The sequence below is a fragment of the Cuculus canorus genome, chromosome 11, assembly GCF_017976375.1.
Source record: "Cuculus canorus isolate bCucCan1 chromosome 11, bCucCan1.pri, whole genome shotgun sequence".
NCBI lineage: Eukaryota > Metazoa > Chordata > Aves > Cuculiformes > Cuculidae > Cuculus > Cuculus canorus.
In genome coordinates, this window is record NC_071411.1 from 1,283,733 (window position 1) to 1,308,746 (window position 25,014).

The window sequence follows — 25,014 nt, forward strand, 5'->3', positions numbered from 1 at the left end:
GAAAAGAACAGAAAAGAAGGAAAAAGAACCCCAAACCAACAAAAAATCCCAACATGACACTTGGCGATGGATTCCTCCAAGCCCTCGTGGATGTGCCAGAGACTCCAGCTCCAAGCCGGGTGCCACACAGCCGCAGCGGGCAGCGCGGGTGGTCCGGGAGCGGCTGCTCTCCGTCCCTCGCCCTGTCGTCCCTTCGAAGGGAGCGCTGGCTGAGAGCTGCGCGGAGCCATCGCCTCGCTGTGATCTACCTGCACTACGTTCCCGTGCAACCTCTGCCCCCCGCCCCAGCCCTCCCCCCGCTCCCTCCAAGACCAGATTAATAAAATTCACCCCAGCGTGGCGAGCAACACCAGCTCGAAGGGATCTGCTGGGACCGTCCCCCTCGGCCTGGCAGCCACCCCCAAACCAACAGCGACTCTTGCATTCAGCCATTTGCTGACATTAAGCCAAAATACACCTCATTTCTAGTGAAGCCCTGTGCAAACCCCATCCTTTGCTTGCCGGAATATTTGCTTTCTGTGAGTACTTTCACACCTCGCCGCCCGCCTGGCGGATCCTGCGTGGATGGGCATATCCCGCACCTCACAGCCCCCCCGTGCCCACCCAGCCATGCCAGCGCCGAGCCCGGGGCACCCAGCACCCACAGCATCCCGCCCCGCCGGGCACCCAGCCCTCGCCCGCCTGCTCCCGGGAGCGGGAAGCTCGGCCGGCAGGGCAGGGCTGGGTGGCACCACCGAGGGCAGCTGGCCCCCACGCGGCCCCCGCCTCTGCGCGCTCACAAATCTTCCCTCGTGTCTAAACCCCTCCTCGGAGAGTCCCGCACGGCGGCCTCAGCGTCACCCGCAGCCCCACCGCCAACGGGCACCTGCTTCCATCCGGCCACTGGGAGACAAATTCAGCAGCGAAAGAAAGACTTAACCCGTGCGGGGAAAGGCCCTGTTCCAGGCTGAGGAAAACCAAGAGGGCACCTTCTGCAGCAGAACTGTGTGCTGAGGAGGGCGGATGAGGGGGAAAGGGAGTCCCACGGGGGGGGTTTAGGGATCTGAGAGGTCCTCCCGCTCGGAAAGCCCCTGGATGGTAACCCATCTGCCTCACAGCTTCCGTGGGGTGAAGGCAATCCTTCCCACAGTGCCACGGAAGCGCAGCCCAGTCCCTGCCAGCCCCCCCCGGAAGCCCCTCGGCAGGGCACTGTGGCTCTGGGCAGGGGGTGCCCCAGCACCCCACTGCGCTCGGGGAGGGCGGCTCGGGCGCTCGCTGTGCCAGGGCCCAGTGCTGCGGCCGCCTGGACCCGCGGCTGTTTGCCAGCAAGAGGAAGCCCCTCGCAGTGGGTAACACTCGCACTATGAGAGGGCAGCGAGGGGTCTCGGAGCCACTGCAGCCGTGCAGGAGCTCGGAGAACCCTCACACCTCAGCCTGGCGCCAGCACACCAACAGCCAGCCCGGCACCAGCTGCCTCCCGCTCCGCGGCCACCGTCCTGTGCGGGGACACCCAGGACAGCAGAGCAGCACTGGGATGCACCAGGAGCTGCTCTGGAAGCCCCGGGTGCTCTCCTGGTGAGACAAAGGGCACAAAAAAGGGGTTGCGGTCACAGAAAAGGGTACTGCATCCCGAGCCGCGGTGGCCCCAGATGGATCTTCATGGCCCCAGCAGGCAGCCCCAGCAAAGCCGCACTCCGAGAGGGTCCCGGGGCTGTGGCAGGGGCTGCTCCCGCCCCGGCCCCCCTGCAGCTCCCAGTGCTCACTACTCTCGACAAGGACAGCCCTTGCCTAGGTCCGTTCCCCAAACCCACCGGCAAACGGACAGGCTCACAGGGACGCAACAGACATCTGGGCAAGCTCGTCATACGATCAGTGTCACAGGGTTGTGCGGGAGGCGGACACACAGAGCACAGGAGGGCATGACTCACAGACGCAGCACTGTCAAGTCTTTGGAGAAACTTGCATGAACACCATCAGTTAATTTGCTTTGTTACTTTTGTGGGGGGGTTTGATTTTTATTTCCATGGTGCATCCAAAGACAAGTTGTCCAGCAGTTTGCTCAGAACCCCTCGGTTTTCAACTCCTAGGATATGTTAAAGAAGAAAGCACTATTTTAATGTTTGTTTTGTTAAAAAAATAATTAAAATAATTTGCATAGCTAAACTGTTGCTCTAAGGCTTCTATGAACGGCGTGGTTATGGTTGACAGACAATGTTCATTGAACAGAGAAAGACACTAGGAAAGCCCCAGAACAGGTTTTATTATGTTTCCGTAACACACGCGTGCACACTCCCCCCACCCTCTCTCTCTCGGGAAGGGAGGTCTCCGTCTTCCAGCACCCCTCTGAGGAGGATGTCAGGACATCCTGCCCTTTCCTACACTCAGTTGGTCCCAGCAAACACCAGTGGCTGCAGCTTCCCCAGCCACAGAAGTCCCCTAGAAGCTACCGCTGCTCCAAGGTCCTGGCCACACTCCAGGCACATCCCACGCAGGCAAGCACACCTCCCACCTGGTGATATCCCAATGTGACATGGATTTCAAGTCTCCATCCTAACGTGTTCACCCACAGAGTCACACATACAAAACCCAGATCCTCTCTGGTAGCCCAGCCTCTCCTGAGGAACCCTGGCGAGAGCCAGCACGGTCCCTGTCGGCGTCAGGGTCCCTGCAGATGTGTGGCCGAGCAAGTTCCCTGCGTGGGGAAAGGAGCTTTCCCAGAAGGAACTCTGCCTTCCCAACTCCACACACCTCACAGCCATCCTCCTCACTGGGAACAAGCACAGGAGGCTTCCACATGTGCTCCTCAAAATGACAAGAGGACTCCATCCTCCCTGCAGCTGCAGATCCTCCCTGCTCTGGCACAATCCTCCGATGGGGCACATCCAGCCAACGCGACGCGGGGCACCTACAGGCAATCTCCGCAGCTGGCCCTGCTCCTAGGCTATGCTTTGGTCAACTGGCTGCTCCTCTCCACACAGACAATCCAGCAAGCAACCAACTACGTGATGGAGGACAGCATTTTATTTGTTTTTATATGGAAATTAATTTAAAACTAGGAAGAAAGAGTCCCCCAGACAATAAATAGTACGCCTTCATGAAATAAATTAATGTAGAGATTCTGTGCAGGGGGCAGTCGGTCCAGTAACAGGTTCAATAGCAACCGTCTCTGGATCCAGGGCCCCCTCCCGACCTTCTCCACCACCTGGCGCAGTGGGGAAGCAGCAGCGAGCCAACCTACCCCTGGATCCGGTGGGCCACAGCAGAACCAGACATGGCCTTCACACAGCCTGGCAGGGCCACAGAGCTGGGGAAGTCACCAGGATTCCCTTCTGATGGCCACCAAGACGCCTGGGATGGCTCCACTCTGGCACGCAGAGTTGGCATCAGAACCACAGGGCCAACCTACCTTGGATGGAACCCTCCGGAAGGGCCTGGGAGAGGACAGGACCCTTCAGAAGGGCCCAGGAGAACCCCCCACGAGCACCCTGCCCTCGCTGCAGCAGAAGCCTGCCTGGAGCCCTCACCTTGTTTCATGTGAATGTGAAAAGGATGAAGAATTGTTTGTGGGGTGTTTTGTTTCTTTTTTTTCTTTTTTTTTTTTTTTCCACATCAATTCCCCCCCCCGACCCTCATTTCAACATACATGATGTAAAGCCCCCCCCCTTCCTCCCTGGTAAAAATGCTTTGTCTCCAACCTCTCTGGAGTCGCCTCCCCACACCTCCCGAGCGAGAGAAGTTCACAGATAAGGCAGTTCGTGTGAGAGGGAGCTTGGCCCTGACAGCAGTCAAGCCCATGCCTCCAGGCCTGAGAAGGGCAGTGACTCGCAACACCAAGCCTCCCCCTTCCAGACAAGACAGAGAACAGAGACAGACAGACAGACAGAGCGCGGGAGGGAGGCATTCCTACGGTTTGCATTGCTGCTTCCCTCCTCCCCTGGCTCTCGCTCCCCCGGCCCTCACAGGTCCACTCTATCCCCCTCCCAGCCCCTAATACAATTCAGATCCTCGACAGCTAAAAAAACAACAAAACAAAACAGAAAGAACAAAACAACCCCCACACCACACCCTTCGCACCCTTCTCCACCCACTGCCGTGGCCCAGAGGGGAAATCCTGACTCCCAAAAAGGTCCTGCAACTTTTGCCTGCTAGTGGAGCTGAGGCTGAGCAGGAGCCAGGCCCGTTATTTCCCTGTGATCTCTATAACATCGTCGTCTTTGTCCTCATCATTAGAGCTGCATCCCACCTCTGGGACCTCCCGGGGTTCAAACTGAGGCACCTGGGACCGAAGGAGGCCCCCGGCCGGGTAGCCCGAGTGAGGGGACACGTAGCCAGGGTAGGCAGATGCCATGCTCCTGGGAAGGCTGCTAGGCAAGATGGGGGCTGGGAAAGGAGCAAACATCCTGGGCTCGGACAGCAGTGACTGTGTGAAGGGAAGCGAGTAATTGGGCAGCACCCCCGTCAGAGAAGGGTTTAGCATGAATGAGGGGACGCTGGCGGTGGCTGAGGTAGCAGCAGAAGAGCTGGCGGTGCCGGCTGTCAGCAGAGGGTCAGTAGTCACAGGGAACACCAGATGAGGGTCTGGGAGTAAATTGGGCAGCTGGTAATAAGAGGAGCCAGTGCCCATGTACAAGGAGTTTCCTGGTTGGGAGGCAAATGGATGGGTTAGGTTGTGGTTTAAAGAGACAGGAGGCATGGCGAACCCACCAGAGACAGGGTACCCGCGTTCGTACGGCTGCACAGATGATGGCAACTGGCGCTTCTTCTGCTGCCTGCGGGCTTGCTCCTCCGGAGCCGACGGTGAGGTCGACTTGCGCTTGTTGCCCCGTAAGTCCAGTACGGAGTGGGCATCAACGTGCTGGCTGGTGGCCGGCAGGGCTGAAGACACAGAGGGAGCCATACAGTGAATCCCCACGCGCTGCTCAGCTCCTCGGGCTGCTAAACCAGGCGTGTTGTCCGTGTGAGCAGGATGGCTTTGCGCTGCGTTGGTGCTGGGAGAGCTGTGCCGGGACTCCCGGGCAGCCGCTGCCTCCGCGTACTGCTGCAGCTCGCTGATGATCTCGGGGCTGTCAGGAGATATGGGCCGAGTGAGCTCCTCCGCGCTGGGGAGCTGCGGTGATGAGGCACTGTGTCTGCCATTGCTCGTGGACTCCATCGAGGAGCTCTGGGAGCCTGCAAACAAGGAGACGGAGCAGGTGAGAAAGACAACCTGAGGGATAGGAAGCAGCAGTAGAAAGGAAGGTTGGGGATGTCATGGGAAGGTTGTGGGGTCAGCTCTGAACACAGGCGTGATGGAAGGCAGGCAGGGAACAGTGCCCCAGACACTCAGGCAGGAAGGAGCAAGCCTCCCACAGCGCTCACACGCCCCTACCTGAGGCAGCTGTCCGGCGGTCTTCATTGCCCTTTGGCTTCCCAGTGGTCCGGATAGCAAAAATGCGCCCGTCGCTGGTCCGGATATAGGTCCCTGGAACAGAGGCACAAATACTTCACTCATGGTTTCTGTGAGGCTGCCCAGGCAGGAACAGGACAGCAGAGCTACATAAGGCCAGCCCACAGGCCAGGCAGCCAGATCAGCGCAGGGCTTCTTCCCCCTTCCTCATTCCCCATTTCCACCCTTTCAGCCTTCCCAGGCTGGAGCTCCCCTTCCCATCAATGTGTTGCCAGTGGGAGACATGGAACTTCATGCTTGGCAGTCTGGGAGCACCAGGAAGTGTTTGGCTGCCCCGGTACAGGCAGTGAGCGTTGTGTGAACGAGACACAGAGCCACAAAGTTCAACAGCTCCTCTCAGAGGCAGCAGCAGCTGCAATAGCCCCGAAGCATCAGCAGCATCAGCAACAGCACAGCCAAACCATGGGCTGTAACAGAGCCACTGCAGAGTCCAGATCTCCTCCCCTTCTTGTTTCTTTTCCCCTCCAGGGACCTATTCACGTCTTTACACCCTTTTCTTTGCTACTTAGCACTGGCTAGGACCTTATCCACAAGTCTCGTCAAGACAGAGACACTTACCTTTTGTCCCTCGGATGATGTGGATGCTCTCACCAGCACTGATTCTTGCCTGTACATCAGTGGATGTGTTTGTACCTGGAATCACAATATCTGGCAGTGGGGGAAGAAACAGAATAGTGTCCATGAAACGACATGGCAGGCACAGTCACGAGCTGGGAGATGCACCAACAAACCCCTTTGCCTGCACTGCTGTTGTCTCTCCCATGCACTGTGCTTAAAAGTAAGTCCTGGGTTTAATCCTGAGCATAACAGGAAGGCAGTGGAGGCTCTGGGGAAGCAAGAGCCACGCAGCTCTGGCACAGCATCTCCCCTATCCCAAAAAGGACAACTGGGGACAGTATTGCAGGCTCTCTCACAGGGAGTTCACTTCCAACAATTCACCAGGCCCATGCCCCTTGCACACCCGCGAAGTCCTACAGGCACAAAGGAACCACTCAAATGCAGAATCATAGAACAGTTTGGGTTGGAAGGGATCTTAAAGATCACCTCGTACCACTGGCCCTGCCATGGCCAGGGACATCTCCCTCTGGATCATATCCTGAGATGTAGAGACAGCATCAGTGGTTTCAATATGTTTTCCCACAGCACACATGGGCATCACAACTCGGCTTCCTGTGAGCACCAGCAACTCACCTGTGGTGGTGACTATCTTCTGCACAAAGACACCAGCTCGCTGTAGATAGTTGATGGGGAAGTTGACAGCAGAGTTGGAACTTGAGGTTGATCCTGCACTGCCCATGGGGACGTGCCGGGGCATCATAGGAATGGGGGTGGATTGAACTGGGCGGACGCTTGCCACCGGCTTGTCTTCCCCCTTGAGGGCTGGTCGCCTAGTGAGAGAGGAGGGAGGAAAGTGCAATGCCCCCACTGACAGGACCAAGCATCCCCTGCCCCCTCGGGTCACATCTGTAGCACAGGAAGTGGGGGAAGAGGCAGGTACTCACCAGTTCCTCTGGCTAAAGGCAGGGATGCTTGTCAGGCTCTGGTCACTGGCTGGGTAATACTGTGCGTAGGATGGCCGGGTGTAGGGGACGGATGCTCGCTTTTCCTCCTCATAGCTCTTCTTGGCTGCTTTCTTCTCTGCCTTGGTCAGCTTGTGCTCCTTCCGGTCGATCAGCAGTGACTCGTGCTGAAAAGGCTCCTGCAACCCCACAGCACCGAGGCTTAGACAGCAACACGCCACAAGAGGGAACCAACATGCCCCAAATTGCACCACCCGGACAGAGCGGCTCTAAACCCGTACTCTTCGGGATTCTTTACTTATTCCCACCAGCACACAGATGTGTCCTTCCCACCACATCCCATCACACAGCCAGAGTCCTCCAGACCTACTTTTTCCCATGCTCTGCTGTGCCACCAAGGAAGCACGCTGGTCTTACCTTGGTGATGAGATGAGGATACTTGAGACAGGCTAATTGTAGAACAGACTCCTTCATCTTGCTTGGATTGAGGGAGAGCTGACCAGGGTCAGACTCCTCTTCCACAAAATGCAGCAGGTTCTCCACCTCCCGTCGGGTAAAGTTCAGCACTGGGTTCAGATCATCCACCACTCGATCTGGAAAAGAGAGGAAACGGTGAGCAGAGACGGGAAGAGACAGATGCCTGCTGTCCTTCCTACACTCCTGTCGCAACAGAGCTCTCTCCCTGCAGTCTGCACCATCCTCAGAAGCCTTCTGTAAACGGCAGGGCAGGCAGAAAAACCACCAGCCATGCTCAGGGATGAGCCTGTTTGATGAAGACAGGCTGACAGACTGCACAGCAACGCGGTGCAGGTCACTGCGCTCCTGGCACGCCGGAACACGGAGCTAATTATGGATGGTGTCCCACCTCATGCCACAAGGCTGAAAACACACAAGCACTGGGACACAACCGCAGCCACATCAGCAAAGTGCCCTCTCATAAATCCCACCAAGAAGACCCGAGATAAAAACCAGGTGCTGGAATCTACAGAACTCTGCTGAGCTGAAAGTTCAGAAAAGCATGCACAGTCCCTCGCTCACAAGAGCCTGGAATTTTTCCTTGGACACTCCTTCCTGCACACAGGGCAAAAGGGAGGGTGCATACGGAGAAAATATATCCAAGACTCTCCCGGGAGCCAAGCCAGCTGCCAGGCAACTCCACCTCAAGTGCCAGGCTGCACACTGACCGGTCAAACTGGGCTGCTGCCTCTGGAGTTGCATTTCAAGACAAAGAAGGACACAGGCAGCAGAACTCTTTTGGGGTCACCGTAACCCTCAGCTGCCAGCGCTACATGAGAAGCTCGACACAGCAGCTGGCAAAAGCCAGCACAAAAGATGTTTGGTACAAGGGCTGTCAGAACTGTAATGAATTAATTATTCTTGGCTCCTAGGCACCATCAGTCAAAGGTATCAATAAATATTTTAATTTCACTATTTCCCCTCTCTGGCTGCTGGAGAAATGGAGGCACAGAGCTATTTAATAAGTAATGCCCAGTTTAAGACAAGGAAAGGCCAGGGAGAGAGGAAAACAGAATGACCACTCCCCAAGTCTCCAGTCTCTTATGGCAGCCAGAAGAATAGCAGGGGAGGTAAACGGCACTGCAATGGACTGGTAGCACAACCCTGCTGCAGGACGCTGGCTCTACAGCCCCCACTGCTCTGCCAACAGATTTCTTATAGGATCTTGTGCCACTGCCAACTCACAAACACCAATTATAGCCCTAGGACAGCACCTCTGACACTTCTGGTTTTCCAACCTGAAAAAAAGGAAGTTACAGAAACCCCAGGAACAGGTCTTAAAGGAGCTAAAAGGAGTGAAAGCCAAGAATGGAGTGCCATGTCCATCCACACCTACCTGACATGCCCTGCTTGGAGATCTGACGGTCATAGATCTTCTTCTCAAGGGTGTAATCAGAAACCAATCTGTAAATATGGCACGGCTTCTTCTGCCCGTAGCGGTACACTCGACACACGGCCTGGGCGTCATGGCACGGGTTCCAAGAAGCATCAAACACCACCACTCTGTTTGCTCCAATGAGGTTGACACCCAAACACCCAGCACTAGAAATTAAAGGCAAATTTCAAATTGCTGCCTTGGCCAATTTTCAACTGTCCTAGGCAGGACAGCCATCACAGCCAAGAGTCCAGGAGGTGGCTACAGAAAGTTCCCTCCAGGCATACCAGCAACTTCAAACCCACGTTTGGTTTCCAAGGCTGTTGTTAAGCTCTTGCAGATGACTAAGACTAAAACTCTACGCCCTTAGGGAATTCAGAAGCAGAAGGCACTATCATCCCATAGAGTCTGGAGAGCACAGTTAACAACTGAACCCCCATACTACACAGAGCACCAGCGCAAGTCCTCCACGGCCCCCTTCTGCTCCAGTCAACTCACCGTGTGGACAAAAGGAAGAGCCAAACCGAGGTGTTGCCGGGATCATTGAACTGGTTAATCAGTCGCTCCCTTTCCGACGCAGATGTGCTGCCATCCAGTCCTGAGAAGGAAATCAAAGACTCATTCAAAAGCTTTGTTTACCTGGAGGAACCCCACCAGAAAAAGCCCACTTCCCAACCACCAAGCTTTGGCAATGGTTCCCAAGCAATTCGGGTTCTTTCTCAAGTCATACACCGCAGGATCTCAACCAGACCACTCTGTGTCTCCAATTTGTCCAGGCAGCCAGGCTGGGGTTTGTCTGACTGAAAGATCAAGGAAAACCTTACTACAGCTTGGTGGGGCCAGGACTGGAAGTGCTACAACACACCTATCCTGTTAAGGCTCTGCTTTAGGCAAGACAGACAGCAAGAACAAAGGTCTCCTGTATACTGGAAGCTTGAGGAACTGAGAGAAAGTAAACTTGTGAAAGCCTTTGGCAAAACCCCACAACTGGATCTGAGCACGGAGAGCGCTGCCTTAGAGGAGTGCAGGGGAAGGTGATGTCGCTATTCCTGGGCAGCTGCTTGCTTCTGGCAGCTCTGCAAAAGCCAGGAACACCATACCCACTGCTCCTCTCAGTCCTGGCCTGTAAAGTAGCCACACAAAGCAACAACCCACGCCAGAACAAGATTTAAAACTGGGGAAGAGGGGAGGAGGGATTCACAGCTCCAGGCTAGAGAAAGCATTCCACAGTGATTCTGGCTTGGGAAGTAAGATCTGGAAAATAGCCAAACAGGAAGCAAAAAGTCTCTTTCACAACTTAAAAAAGCACTAGTGCATAAGTGAGATGATAAAGATGTCTAACACCTTCTGAGTAAGATGTCAAAAAGAGATTTAGAAATTATCAGTTAGCTGCTATCAAACTGACACTATCTTCCCAAGCAACTGAAGTAAGAATAATCTGAAAGAGACTTCATCAGAAGAATGCCTCAGAAGAGCATTTTAACACCCAGGGACAACTACAAGATGACGGTGGGTGACTTTCAGGAATCAGTCCATCAGAGAGGATCAAACAGTGTCAAAGACAGAAGGATCAGCTGTACTCACTGTAATAGTTGATGTTCCGGACCCAGTTGTGAACTCCTCCATCTGAGCCTGGAGGACTCGGCATTGGTCTCTTTGCCAAGAACTCTTCAATGACAGACAATGTGGACAAGCTCTGGCTGCAAAACCAAGATCTCTGTTCAGGAGAAAGGCCCCACAGCAGCAAAAGTGGAGTATCAGAGCTCTTCTCCAACCATGACAGCATTGACGGTTGTCAAGCCCTGTCTGTGGCAGCACACCTCTCACTAGTAAATTTGAGAGTGACAGAAGAATAAAATTCATGGATGAAATCGAGGATCTAATACAACAAAGGAGAAAATGGGAACTGCCAACACCACTCACCCCGTGTAGCAACCTCCTAGTTCCAGGAGGGGGTCAACTACTCCAGTATTTAGTGACTGCAGGATCAGCTGTTGATACTTTTCTTACCTGAAGACCAAGATCTTGTCTCCAAGCTTCACACTTTCCTCAATTAGATGGAACAGTAACACCATCTTGGGTGAGTTCTCCAAGACTCCCGTCTGGTAATCACACAAGATGTCTTTGGCCTACCAAGAAACGAGAGACTGTTACTGGTGCAGTTGCCCCGTTTAAACCAACAACCCTGTCTCAAGGTGAGCAAAATAAGTCATCACAGAGAGGTTGTATACATCCAACCAGTTCCAGGTGACAATGTTACTCCCAACTACTGCTGCCTCCAGAGGCTCCAAATGACAAACTTCTTGGAGTATGGATGAACGAGCATCCTCTTACCCTCTCATGACTCTCTATTTCAAGACTTCTCCTCCAGCCCACCAGATTTATCACCATCTTATCTACATTAAACTTCACCCTAACACCTTTTTAAGAATAACAAAGTCCACAGCCATTTTGGTCAGATGAAAACAATGGTGTAAGGGAGTCTTGCCTGCACTCCAGCCTTACTGGAGTCACAGAATCCCTACCCAGCATGCAGACATGCTTATCAAGATGTTCGGTGGCAGACAGAATGGATGAGAAATTCCCAGCTCTTAAAACAAAGAGTTCTTTTCTTTGCTCTAGTTCAGAAAACCACCCTAACAAAAAGAGGTGCAGTCTTTCAAAGTATCTAGAATCATAACTTTCCAAATGGAGAGTTTTCCAGCATGGTACTCACCCACTCATACGTAACGACCTGATTTGCTCTCTCCTGAAAAGGGTTGAAGCCAACACTCTGGAGGAACTTGCTATTGGTAGCTTCTCCAACTGGTGATGCCAAAGCATTGCTCTCTGTTTTGACTTTAATTCCCTGAGACTGGCAGCGGGAATTAGTACTTGCTGCACCCAGGTCATCCACATCCAAATCCTGCTCGTTTGCTAGATTCTCCTTTTGCAGAGCTTCATATAACACATCTGGATGGTTCCAGATCTGAATGAGTAAGAACAGAGAGCAGTTAGACCTGCGCTGGCCTGCTGTCTGCCAGTGATTGTGGACGAGAAGCCCTCACACCTATTCAAAGGAAAGAACCAGCACTCTGAGAAGAGAGGATGTGCCTGGCCAAGGACACTTTTATCTTGTTTTCACTCATATTCCTGCCTGTCCCTTACACACTAGAATATTTCTTTGCAGCTTTAGTCAAAGCCTACCTTACAACAGACACAGAAAGCTTTGAGGGGGTTCAGTCCCAGCCAGCCGCTGTTGCCTGCATCTCGGAACCGGTTCATGAACTCTGTATAAAGGGCCCGCTGGATCTTTGACAGCCGTACCAAAATGACGTGTTCTTCCTTAGAGGGGAGCTGAACCTTCAGCACATTGTGGCCTCGCCTGTGGAGAAAACAGAGAGAAGTAAATAAAGGGAAGGGAATTTCCCCATCTGATGTCTCTGTGACTGCCTGGAGGATAAGATTTTGGTTTCTCGCCCACCTGGCTGCGGGGAGAAAGACCTCTAGTTGCACACTTCTCTAAGGCGCAATGCTTCCGAGATACTTGCCCTGCAGCCAAATACCAACTGTGAGCACAATGACAGAGATCTCCAATGTTAGGAGCTCCTAGCACAGGTCACAGCATTAAGAAGGTGATGAAAGTCCTGTTTTCCGTGGCAGCTGAAAATCAGAAATAAGACCTAAGGTCTCTTTTTAGCTCTACCTATGACTAAGACACTTCATCCAAATCCCTGGTCCAGCACCTTAGAACCTTCATCTGAAAACCAAAGCCGATTTGCTTCCAGAGTGGTGGAGACACTGCCAAATGTCATAACTGAGGGTTCATGAAACACTTCCATATCCTTGGATGGAGGATGTCAAAAAGTGCACATCCAAATTAACTATTTACTCATCAAAATAAACCTGAGGTCACTCTGGGGCAGTTAGAGGTGTTGTTCTCCTTTATCAGAGTCTGCGGTACCGAATCAAACCAACTTTATTTTTACTCCCAAGGCAAAACAGAGCCATAAGGGCCACTTTGCAGTTGACAGATTGAACAAGACAGAGACTCTAAGAGAAATATGGAGCCGCTAACATAAAAATCTCCTCCATGGTTTTCTCTGTGTGCTCAAGATCCTCCCACAAAGACAAACAAGGTACCCGTTTAAAACTCAAGCCTAACAAGCTGGATCAATGGGCCAAGCAATTGTAGAAGATTCAACAAGGCTCAGTGCTGAGTAACAAGGGATCGGAGAGAGGAAATGACCTCAAGTTCTGCCAAGGGAGGTTTAAATTGGGTATTAGGAAAAACTTCTTCACTGAAAGGGTTTGCAAGCAGTGGAACAGGCTTCCCAGTTGAAGTGGTGGGGTCTCCATCCCTGGAGGAGTTTAAAGATGGGTAGGTGTGGTGCTTAGGGACATGGTTTAGTGGTGGACTTGGCAGGGTTAGGTTAAGGGGTGGACTTGATGATCTTACGGGTCTTTTCCAACCTAAATGATTCTATGATTCTAGAAGGCAGTGCAATTAGCTGTACCGCACAAACTCAGCAAACAAGCAGGCGAATAGGGGATGAAGGAGCTGTACATGAACTCCTTGTGCACTCACCGCTGCACAAAGCCTTCCAGCAGGCTATGCAGGACGTGACTGCGATACCTCATGAGACGGACATCTTGAGGCGTGCTGTCAATACACTGCCCGTTCAGGATAGGGCGCTCAAACATGTTGCTGAATTCCTGCCGTGAGCCAAGAAAGTCAGGTCGGACAAAGTCTACCATGCACCAATACTCAATGAGGTTGTTCTGGAGGGGGTAGCCTGTCAGCACCACCCGCCGGCGGGAGCGGATGTTCTTCAGGGCCTGTGAAGTGCTGGCATGGCAGTTCTTTATCCGATGTCCCTCATCACAAATAACCACATCTGGGCCAGGGCGAGACAAAGCTTTCTCAATCCCTGAGGATAAGGCAGATTAAGTTTTAGTTAGAAATAAATAAGAAAAAGTTTTGGTTTTATAAAGTCACCAACTCTGCAAAGAGAAAAGGAGGGGTAGTTCTGAAAGACAAAACAAGCCATATTCATGGGTGGGAGAGAGCAAGACTGCTTCAGGAAATAAACTTTGACTGGACACTCTGATGTAGCAGTGTGGTAATGACCAGAAATGACCAGACATGACTGTCTCTTGATTTTTGCTCAATGACCTGCACTGCGTGAAGTTCAGTGTCTTGCCATCAGCTCAGACTGGCATATCTCACAGAGACAAATGCCCAGGCTCAGGGTACTAACTTTTATGCTCGCTTGCACAGCTCTCACAACGAATGAAAGACTGAACCAAAGCTCAAAAATCTTTTATCTCCAAAGACACAACCCTGCCCAGCAAAGTCTGATCATGTTAGGGATGCTAAAAGCAAGTTATGGGTTGTTTCCCTGTGCTGCCAGAGTTGATAGCCAGCTGGACAACACGATCACACTGTCTCCCTTGAGGATTAGCCTCCCACCTTTCAGAAGCTCTTGCTGCCGGTCTTCCTCATCCAAGTCAATAATGACAGGGCCAGTTTGTTTCTTTGTTCTCTTCTTTCTTCCAGTGGCAAAGGACTTCTTCAGTGAGAGGAGACGGTACATCTCATATCCCATCAGCAACACACCACCCTCTGTCACCCAGTCATTCACCACCTTTGCACGCGCAGCTGTTGTCCTGCAAAACAGACCAATCAAACTGTAAGCCTTCTCTCCAGTTTCAGTTTGAACCAGGGGACTGGAGTTTGCTGAGAAAAAAAGACCTTTTTGATTATTTAAAGCACTTTCTCACAGCAAACCAGACAGAGGAATACAATGAAGTTTCTTTAGGAGACAATCTGGTACATTGGAAAAGTAAAAAGCCTTTTATGTCCCACAGGTAGCAAGGTGGAGAGTGGCAAATCTTTACAGGAGGAACTGAGCTGTAGAAGTTTGTTGGGTGCAAAAACATATCAAACTTGAGAGCGTTCTTTATAAAGAACTGGTGAGGAGACTGCCTCTGCAAAAAACCATTTTCAGAACGAGCTGCTAATGTACGTGGTTGCAATCATCTAGTCCTTCACCTCTTGTTGTCTCTTTCCAATTATTCCTGCTCTGCTACCGTGCTCAGAGTTGGTTCAGATCAAGACACTGTCCTCGCTCAGTCCCCTCCCAGAGCACACGGGGTCCCATCCAAAAGTAAGCTCATGGCTGGAGTAGCATCAGCAGATTCAAATTACGTTCCACCCAAAAGACCTGAACAGATAAGTGTATGAACGTAGCTGATGAACTGAGAGTTCCCTAGGATTGCTACGCTCTCCTGATCCATGCAAGAAAAATGACCCAGAAAGAAGCAGAGAGCCATGAGCCGAGAACACAACCCACACCAGGCTGTAACTGCAACCACTCATGTCTCCCTTCTGCACAAGGAGGCTTTGTATAACTTGCCAGAATCCCTCAAGCACAACACAATTCCCAGAAAGTTACTGTGTTGGGCAGAAGAATCCCTAGGTGTGTGAAAAGTCTCAGGAAAAAGAGCCCAAGCCATGTTTAAAATACAAGAGATAGGAGGTATAGGGGACACCGGCCTCAGGAATGCCAGGGCTCCAACAGCACTAGCAGTGCATCACCAGGACAAACCACAGCACTCCTGCTCCTCTCTGCGAGTCTCTGGCACTGGGTTCCTGATCTCAGCATACACGGAAGAACGGAAAGGCACGTCAGCAGCATGAGAAGAAGTAAAAGATATAAATATTGAATGAAAAGAAGCAGTGAATGGCTTATAGACACCAAAATCCTTCCCTCAAGATGGCATCCACAAGAAACACAGAGTGGGAAAGATCTGGGAATTGAGGGTATGGCATTAGCCCAAACTAAACAGTCTGCAACACCAACTCTGATAACAGTTCCGTAACAACCAGTCCAAGAGCTCAAAAGGACTTTTACTGGCACCTACTTGTGTTCATCATTCAGGATATGGACTTTGAAGGTGCGAGGCTGGACCTCTTTGGAGTTATAATCAGCAGGAAGGTTTTCAGGTGCCGGGAGCCACATGTTGAATTCTGCTAGCCAGTTTTGGAGTGTATTCACCTGAAAAAGTTAGCCACGGAAGGATTAAAAACCTAATTGAGTCACTCAGGATTTTAAAAGCAAAAATGAGAACAGGGAATGACACCCAGCTGTGCCCAGACAGAAGCAGCAGACCACAACGTGCAAACTCAGGGACATAGGGAACGAAAGAGGGAGAAGACGAGCAAGGTTATGACAGAGCTTGACATAAGATCGGACACTAGAGAATTTTCTCTATACAAAGAAAGAAGTAGTGCAAGGAAACCTCTCAGCCAGCCCTTCCCCTGGCTACTTACGGGTACAATGGCAAGAACCGTCTTTGCCTCTGTGTGCCGAAACAGTACATCCAAGAAGGAGATGACCTGTAGGGTCTTGCCCAGGCCCATGCTATGTGCCAAAATACACCCAAACCCGCTGCTGGTTTTAAATCGCTCCAAGGACTCGACCAAGTTGTCATACAGGAATCGAATCCCACCAATCTAGACAGAAAAGTAGAAAAGGCAGTAGAATGATAGGGGAAAAAAACCAAGATGGGTACACATTTACAGAGCAGCAAGCACACTAGGATTGCATAAACCATGGAAATACAAAAGGGACCTTTTGGTTCACCACAGTAACTGTAATCCAGGGAAGCCTCAGAATGTCAGTATAGCAAGATCAAACTTCCTGAGAATATAACAATAAATCAAAGTTCATTTGTAGCCACAATATCTCAGTTGGGGTCAACTGGTTTGTTTATACACAGAGTTTCAGTTTAAAAATGTTCATTTAAATATACAAAGGCCTGGTGACAACAACAGACGAAGTTATACACAGCCCTGGCCTGCTTTTAGTTTGTCCTTATCATTCGACTGTCCACAACAGCTGCCACCACAGTCAGCCTGGTCACAGAACTCCCAAAGAAGCTGTACTGAGATTACAAAGCAGGCTTGCCTGAATCCACTGTATTTTCAGGGCTAGCAAAGCTTACCTGATGAGGTTTTACTGCGTATGCGAGCTGGGGAGCCAGGAAAATGTCCTCTTCGTTTGGTGGGTGATTGATGTTGACAATGACTTGCCCCAGAGCATCTGACTGATTTAAGGCATCATTCACGTGAGAGCCGCTGCTCTCTTCACTGCCGTCTTCCTCCCCTTCATTGCCAGAGTCACTGCTGTCCACAATTTGGAGGGCATCATCCTCTCCTGAACTCAGCTCAATCACTTCTGCAAAGTAACCAAAACAGGAGAGAATAAGGGCAAAGATCAACCTCATATCAAGGTCTATCATGCAGGGAAAAATCATATCAGGAAAATAAGGCTTGCAGTTCCACACTGGCCCAAGGACCTGTTCTGAAGGAGCAGGCACCGTGCAGGCACACAGCAGGCCATCAGCCCAGCGTGTAAAAGCCTGAGTGCCCCTGAGTTTCCCCATGCTTCAGAGAACGCGATTCACTACTGGGGCACCTGACTAGATGAAAATAAGAGATTTGTGCCTAAACGAACAGCATACTGTGAGAAGACCAGGTGGAGGCGATGGGTCACTTACCATCTTTAATGCTGTTTTTCTCCTTAGCATCATCTTCGCTGCCACTGCTGGTACTGTCTAGGCAGATCACTTCCTCAGCCAGGACCTGAGGGGGCAGCTGGGTGGCCTCTGCTGTTCTGAAAACGATGTCCTCTGCACACACCAATGACAAACAATAAGTAATTCATAATGATGGGAAAGGAGACAAAACTGCTCAGAAACCAGACAGTATTTCCTTCCATTTTTGCTCCAATAACTTAGGCCTGGAATTTTCCATAACAGACTCTCGCTGTCTACAAAACTGCTGTGACTCAGCTTCCTGGGTCACAGTCTGCTCCTTTCTCAGCACGCTGGAACACTACCCACTCCTGACAGCACTCTCCGTGTCGCAGGCCTGGGCTGGGGCACACGGACCATGCAACACGCTAAAGACTCTTTTATTACACTTTTCTGGAGGGAGGTCTCAGAAGTAAAAGCTGTTTTTCAACCAGTAGAGAAGGTACCAACTGTGGAAGGGATGACAATTGCCCTTTGTTAGTAGGGACACTAATAATTACATTCCGCGTATCATAAACTACTTTTGCTGGTCAAGCCCGTTTGTTTGTATGTTTAAGAATTGCCATGTGGGGAAAGGCGCTCGCTCGGCAGAGCCAAATAAGCATCGCTGCAGTGACTCAGCAAGCAACCACACTCTTCTGGCGCTGCAACCTACTCCACAACAATTCCAGAGTTTTAAATAGCTCTTATTCCCTTATTCTTATTTTACATAAGAAGCCCCTATGTAAAAATGTTTTGAACACTTGCACTTAAGGGTGAATATACATTTTCTCAAAAGGCACAGTCAACTCAAGAACTCCTTACCCCTGACTCAACTTCCAACTGCACTTCTCTGCCCTGTACGCCAGTCTGAGAGGCTGTGCTATAAACTAGATCCCTGAAATGATCCAGGTCAGAAGACAATGCAAGATGATATAGTCACTGGAAGACATCATTTATACTGTCTGCTATTTCACTGCTTGCTGAAACATTTGGGAAAGGACAAAGTTACATCATGAACATACGTGCACCCACTCGAACATCATGAACATGTGAACACCCAGTCTGTTGTTCCACTAGCTCTATACCAGACCCATGCACTACAAACGTGATCCAGACCCAGGACACGGCATTTCTGTCAAGTCCATTTGTTTAAACTTCCATGCCAGTTGGGAAAACGAGAGATCCCTGTTCCTGCATCCTGCTCACAACACAATTAACTTGTCAAAGCATCTTCAACAAGTTATCTGGTGCCTTTCATCATGCAGCCACAGCACCTCGATTCAGAACTACCTCAGAAGTGGAACTGACTATGCTGAACTAACAAGTGTTGGGGAACTCTTGTTTCAAGAATTTACACCTGTAAGTCCAAGCGCAGCATAGAATCATAGAATGGTTTGGGTAGGAAGGGACCTTTAAAACCCATCCAGTCCAATCCCCCTGCAGTGAGCAGGGACGTCTGCAACTCAATCAGGCTGCTCAGCACCGAATCAAACCTGACCTGGACTGTTTCCAGGGATGGGGCATCCACCACCTCCCTGGGCAACCTGGGCCAATGTTTCACCACTCTTATTGGAAAAAATTTCTTCCTTCTATCTAGTCTGAACCTCTCCTCTTTTAGTGTAAAACCATTACCCCTTGGCTGACCCGTGAATGAGCATGGGACTACCTTCTCCTTCATTTAGCTTCTATCCTTAAAAATATTGCTTCTGGTGGTTATCGCCCACTGCTTACCAGAAAGAAACTCTAGGGGTACAGTTGGGATAGTGGCTGGATAATCCTTCCTCTGCTGCTCTAGTCGCTTCCTTCTCTCTAACTCTTCTTGCTGGGCTGCTTTTGTCACATCTTCCAATTGGTCCTCACGCAACAGCTTTCTGAACACAGAATCAAACAGAGAAACAGGATTTGGTTACATTCAAACAATTTCTTCCAGAAACAGCTTTGCAGCTGGCTCAAAAGGCAGTGGACAGGCTCCAGGTAGTCTGTCAGCTACACAGAATAGGAACGTCATCGACAAAAGACATAGACAAATTCTAAAGCTATTTCAAGACCGTGCTTCCCAACCACAGGTAACGCTGCTATCACTCCAGACAAAAGTCTGGCAGAAGCAAAACAATGAAAAGGTGAAAGGTGTGAGTGGGTAAGTACATACTTAAGCTAGGTTGTCAGAGACTAGTTCTTCTGTCTGAAAGGATGTCATTTATTGCTAAACAGAAAATGCATGCAGTCATGCAAAGAAGATATGTGGGAAGAAAAGGCATCAGTTCCCCCACAAAGTCATCACCTGATTCTCCTCTGACACTTCAGGACCCAGTACCTCTAATGTCTTTAACAATTACTCAAAGGATGCTCTGACAACATCTACTTAGAGGTAATTCCCAGTACTCCAAAAGTTGCTTTCCCCCTGCTTTCAGTTTTGCATGTGCAGCCCTGGAAACGAAGGCTCTTTTGCCAGAGGGGAGGTGCAGTACAAGTAGCGCTGAAATCCAGCTCCCTTAAACTGCCCTTTAAATCCACCCAACCTCACGCTGCAGTGACACCTCCTCCACCTGAATGAAGTCTCAGTTTCTAAGCCTACTCAACCCTCATTTCTTCAGCTTTAAGAAAATCAACCTGCACAAGCTTAAATATGAACCAAAGATCACATGTTACATACAGGGCAAAAGAGTCACTTGATGCCACCAGAGTTCCTGCTCCACTGTGACTCCTCTGAGTGTTTTAGATCCCCTTGAACCACATCTTGGAGAGAACTGCCACGGCACAACCTGACCCAGCACACACGTGGTGACTTACACAATCAATTACTACTTTATAAAAGCCAGGTGGCATTGGTTTCCAACACTTTAGTCACCAGTCATAGCAGAAGCACTCCCGCCCACAAGTACCCAGGACAGAAGATGGAAGGACTGTATTGGAGGCTGTTTGCAATCAGGCCCTCATCAGCAGATATCTCAGACTGGGTATTTACTTAATGCTGGTGCTAGTTTTCAAATTACACCTCTCAAAAGCCAGCAGCAAATACACAATTTTTGCAATATATTCCATTCTGAAATATCAAACGAGTCTGCACCCACTTGCAGCACTCCAGTCTGAGATCATGATACTCCCACTGGTGAAATCCTAAGGTTTTAGAAAGGAAAAGCCATCTGGTTTGCCAGCAGTGGCAAAATGTAACTCAGAAGCAAAGTCCAGAGATTCTGTTTTCACCCAATAACGGCAATACCGGATTCCAGCTCTTTCTGTCCTGCTGCTGCTCACCTTATGTTCCTCCGCATGTGAGACGGTTTCTGAGCCCTCTTCTTTTTGGTGTCCTCAGAGGCCAGGCTCTTGTGCTGGTTCTGCAAGAGTCGCTCTGCCCGCTCACTCTGAGATGAGGTAGTTGAAGTACAGCGCTGCCATTCTCCATCCTCCGCCTGTTCAACATGCTCACCGCTGAACACGGCTTCCTGGGGTTGGTCTGAAAAGAAAAGAAGGTAACGAGAGGAGAATAACTATGCTGGGCCAGCAACCGGCTCTTACAGGAGCCTTCATCAGGATTTGAGCTGCATGGGAATCAACAACCCCTGTTCTTGCTCGTTTGCAAGCACACATTTCTCTGAGGATCAAAAGTGGGGTCCCTTCCGACAGAGTCACCCCAAGAATGTTAAAAAGTTTGATGGAGACGGGTCTGTTCCTAGTGGAAGCCAAAACTGACACCACTCATCACAGCCCAAGAGCGTCCTGATGAGAAAACAAGGCAAAATGATTTCGGTCCATGCAGAACACTTGCAGCCCCAAAGGCCTGTTTTACAGGGGCCCTATGAGCTCCAGTTAAAACAAGGAACTCAAGTCTCTTTTTCTGTGTGTTGCACATTCACATGGGACAGAAATTTCCACTTATATAGCACCTGTGTTACCATCTACCACGCTAACAGAGCACACCACGCTGCAGGTGATCTGGCTCAAGCACGGGGTCAGGGCTTCGCAGGCAGCTCAGTGGTTTTACCATCAGGCTCTGCTCTCATGATTTAAATGCCATCTTCTGGCAAGCTTTTTTCAAAACAAGAAGTTCAGTAGCAATACGCTTTCCACATTATAACCCACACGCACTCCTTTTTCTCTTCCTTCTTCTATTTTCAGACTTGCACTAACAGCCGGGTTCAGTCTCACAGCACTCCGTGAAATGACACCTTGTACCGTGTGACATTTCGCTTTCCGACAGGCTGCCAGTGACCAAGTAATGCTTGCGGAGCACAGAAAAGAAATGTTTCTGTTCAAAAGCTTCCCTTGAAATAAACGGTTTCTGACAAGCCTTGTAATAGCTTCTTTGAAGCATCTTGTCCCCTTGTGTCAAGCAAAGAGATACTCTGAACCTCATCTCATAATCAGCTTTCTTGCTTATACTGTGTATCTGAGCTAATAACCGAACCGGAACGATGCTCAGACATAACTTTGAAGGAAAGAAGACATCAGTGCAGAAGAATGTGGCAGATGAAGTAATGCAGAACCAACAAGCATCACATTGTGACTCTGTGGGATCTGGAGACAAAGAGCATCCCTTCTCAGAAAGCTTGAAGCTTAAATGAAAGATGCTTCAGTACAGCACGCTGCATTCTCAGGGATCTGGTTTAGTAGTGGACAAGTATGGTTGGACTCCATGATCTCAAAGGTCTTTTCCACCCAAACGATTCTATGATTCCACGTACAGGCACTTCTACACCTCCACACTAACACAATGATTAAATTAAATTAACCTTACCACCACCGTCACCTCTTAGGATCCAGACAGGGAGAACCAGATTCTCCCCTTGCTCAAAAGCACCACCTCTGTAAGCTTCCTCTCCAAACGTCTCACCAGACCAGTCTCAGCTTTTGCTCGAAGCCCATGCCAGAATCCATCTGGGACTCCAGGGCTCACCCCACCACGGGCCAATACCAACAGCACAGCTCAAACGTTTCTGAGAACATCAGTCCCAGCAAGCCCCGCATGAGAAAAACAGGCATCCACAACTTTATAGATGAAACAGAGCATTCTAGATGAATGCAGGACAGTCTAATTGCAAGAGGGGCTGCTGTCATAATTGCAGTAGTTCTACCACAGCCCAGGTCTCGAAGTCCTGTCCTCCCACCACGCTCCTTAAACTTACAAGCTTGGACAATCACGCATCACATTCACTTGCAGACAGAGAACTGTGCTGGGAATAAACCCAGTTTCCCAGGCTTCCCAGACGACAGCTCTGCTATTTGAGCTCCAGACGTATTTTGGTCACATTACCTGCAGTTCTTCGGCACCGGTTCCTTCCCCCCACCCCTCTAAACTCCGGCTTATATAACTCGATCAAAAGATCAGATGAAATAGGGCAAAGGGAAGCAGGGAGGCTGCACACGTGATCACATTCTCTGGGATGAGTCATTAACCCAGTGCCTATCCCGGAGACAAACACTGCCATGGTTACAATGCTGCCATCTCACCCCGGCCGGGGACCTTGACAAGGCAGCAGAGCGCACAAAGTCAGGCCTGTCTGGGAGAGGAAGCACTTCTCACTCCACACCCCAGCAATCACCCACGAAACCTCCTTCGGCAGCGACTCTGCCACCCGCACCATGCTGGGAAAGGCTGCCTTCAGGACAAGGGTGATGCTAACAAAATCCAAAGGCTCGGTAGCCCAAAGGTGAGGCCACCACTGTCTCCTCTGTACACCTTCACTTGTTATGCAATCCCTATGGATCCTCATTCCACCTCTGCATTTTGTCTTTCTTTCCTCGTGTAACACAAGCTCTGCTGAAACACACACATCTGGATCAGACAGGGTTTTCTTGACAGATTATTCTTATCCAACAGGAGCCTGAAGCCTAAAAACTGATGATAAATTAGTCCCTGTACTGAGTCCAGGACCTCATCCACCACAGCCATGTCTGCTCAGGCTGGTGTTTGTCCTGCCAACTCAAGTGCTGAGGTGAGGAACACAATCTGTGCCTCAGCCCACGCTCCTGACACATACGCATGCAGATGGAGACCTCCTCTACACCAGCCATGTCACCAAGCATCACCGATTCAGGCGCAGTGGCATTCAGGACAGCTGGCTTCCCCAGGCTGGTCCCATCCTTCCCACTTCAATGCCACTTTTCACAAAGCTTAACAAACACAATGACAAAACCAAAAGTCACTTCCATCTAACCCTGTGAGGGCTCCCACCACACCTGTGGCACAAGCTGGCAGTCACCAGCAGGAATTTTGTTGCTGTTTTGTGTTAAAACTCCCCATTGTGAACACAGCCCGAATCTTACCACATATGAAAAGCACGGCTCTGGCTGTGCTCCAGTCGCTGGAGCTCCAGGAGCTCCAACCTGTGTAACTGGGACCCACACTGGGATAGAAACGCACTAAAAAATAATAATCACACACACAAGAACCTATTTTGTAGAAGAGCAGGTTTGGTCTTTGAGTTGAAGAGAGCATGGGAACAACCTTGCTGAACAGGTCTCATCAGGTAATCGATGGAACAATTCCTGCCCCGGTTCTGCTAAGCCTACCTCTACAACAGCAATGCAATTATGGTTTTGTAAGAGGAGCTCAATGCGCTACTCCGACAGGGCTATACAAGCAGCTTTTTACACAACACACAGATTCATCCGCTGTGTTTGCGTGTTGACAATTGCCTGGTCATGCTTAAGCTGTTAGCGCACTCGAGGAAGAGCCAGGCAGTCATCCACACCACCTCGACAAGAAAAGGGCTGCCACCAGCCTGGAGGTAATGATCCAGCACAGCCTTGCACAGAGAAAGCAGCTCCTGAGCCCAAGCACAGCTGGGCAAAAGAGCAGCCCAAATTCACCCAGAAGACAACAGCCGTGGTCATGGACGAGAACATGAACCCATTGCGGGCACCGAGAACTGGCTGTAACACTGACTGCTGGGTTTGCACCAGCTCTGCTGCATGTTTTGCAACAGAACAGGAACCAGATCTATGAAGAGGGTCTCCTGAGGGTAGCGGACACAGCATCAGTGAAGATGGTGAGTTTGACAAGCCCTGCTCCTTCACGGGGTTACAGCTCTCTGTCTGAGAGGTCCCCAAGCAGGTCCCAGTGGTCCCCGTGTACTGACACCTGCACGCACCCAGGCACTCTGTCCTGCATAGTCCCCTCAATGCCAAGAGGGGCACAACTACCCTTTCCCATACTCTTTAGGGGTTCAAAACATGCCTGCACTATCAAACCCCAGTTGATGCAATTCCAGCACGGCGCTGGTTTGCGCTGCAGACCAGGGGTTGCCAGTTTTCTTTGCTCACTGAGCAGCAGCAACCACCGCCCCCAGCTCTACATACAAGCAGGGGGAGGTGTTTGGCTTCTCGACGACATTTGCCTATTACAATTTAGAAGTCTCTGTAAGGAAGAGAGTCGTGACTGCTCTGTGTAACTCCACTTCCGACACTCCCCATGGTGTGACTGCCAGAGCTGCCCCCAAGCACCGCGCACAGCTCTGACTCGCAACACATCACAGAGCCAAAGATCCGTCCCACAGTGGGGTACTTCCTATTGCACCCAAGCTTATAAAACCTACCTCACCACCTCCTCATTGTAGAATACTCTCAAACTTCCCAAAAACCAGCACAGGGTGCAGCCTGGAGAATGTTTTCTAGCA

The 25,014-nt window shown here is 50.5% G+C and overlaps 1 protein-coding gene across 3 annotated transcripts in view; it reads right to left on the reverse strand.

Moving 5' to 3' along the window:
- Positions 1-600: 600 nt before the first annotated feature.
- Positions 601-25,014, reverse strand: part of RAD54L2 (RAD54 like 2) — a 65,100-nt gene continuing 40,686 nt past the window's right edge. For 2 of the 3 annotated variants that reach the window (XM_054076565.1, XM_054076566.1), the window contains 20 exons: positions 20,654-20,852; positions 19,130-19,269; positions 17,381-17,512; positions 16,826-17,058; positions 16,152-16,334; positions 15,743-15,876; positions 14,289-14,485; positions 13,404-13,746; positions 12,023-12,200; positions 11,553-11,804; positions 10,847-10,965; positions 10,421-10,536; positions 9,335-9,434; positions 8,798-9,003; positions 7,363-7,538; positions 6,928-7,124; positions 6,617-6,813; positions 5,984-6,073; positions 5,348-5,440; positions 3,638-5,148 (listed from right to left, as the gene is read on the reverse strand). In XM_054076565.1, the coding sequence (XP_053932540.1) occupies positions 4,160-5,148; positions 5,348-5,440; positions 5,984-6,073; positions 6,617-6,813; positions 6,928-7,124; positions 7,363-7,538; positions 8,798-9,003; positions 9,335-9,434; positions 10,421-10,536; positions 10,847-10,965; positions 11,553-11,804; positions 12,023-12,200; positions 13,404-13,746; positions 14,289-14,485; positions 15,743-15,876; positions 16,152-16,334; positions 16,826-17,058; positions 17,381-17,512; positions 19,130-19,269; positions 20,654-20,852 (4,274 nt within the window). In that variant the 3' untranslated portion in view covers positions 3,638-4,159. Of the gene's footprint in view, positions 2,063-3,637; positions 5,149-5,347; positions 5,441-5,983; positions 6,074-6,616; positions 6,814-6,927; positions 7,125-7,362; positions 7,539-8,797; positions 9,004-9,334; positions 9,435-10,420; positions 10,537-10,846; positions 10,966-11,552; positions 11,805-12,022; positions 12,201-13,403; positions 13,747-14,288; positions 14,486-15,742; positions 15,877-16,151; positions 16,335-16,825; positions 17,059-17,380; positions 17,513-19,129; positions 19,270-20,653; positions 20,853-25,014 lie in introns of those variants that run through there. The other variant, XM_054076567.1, reaches the window with a different exon arrangement.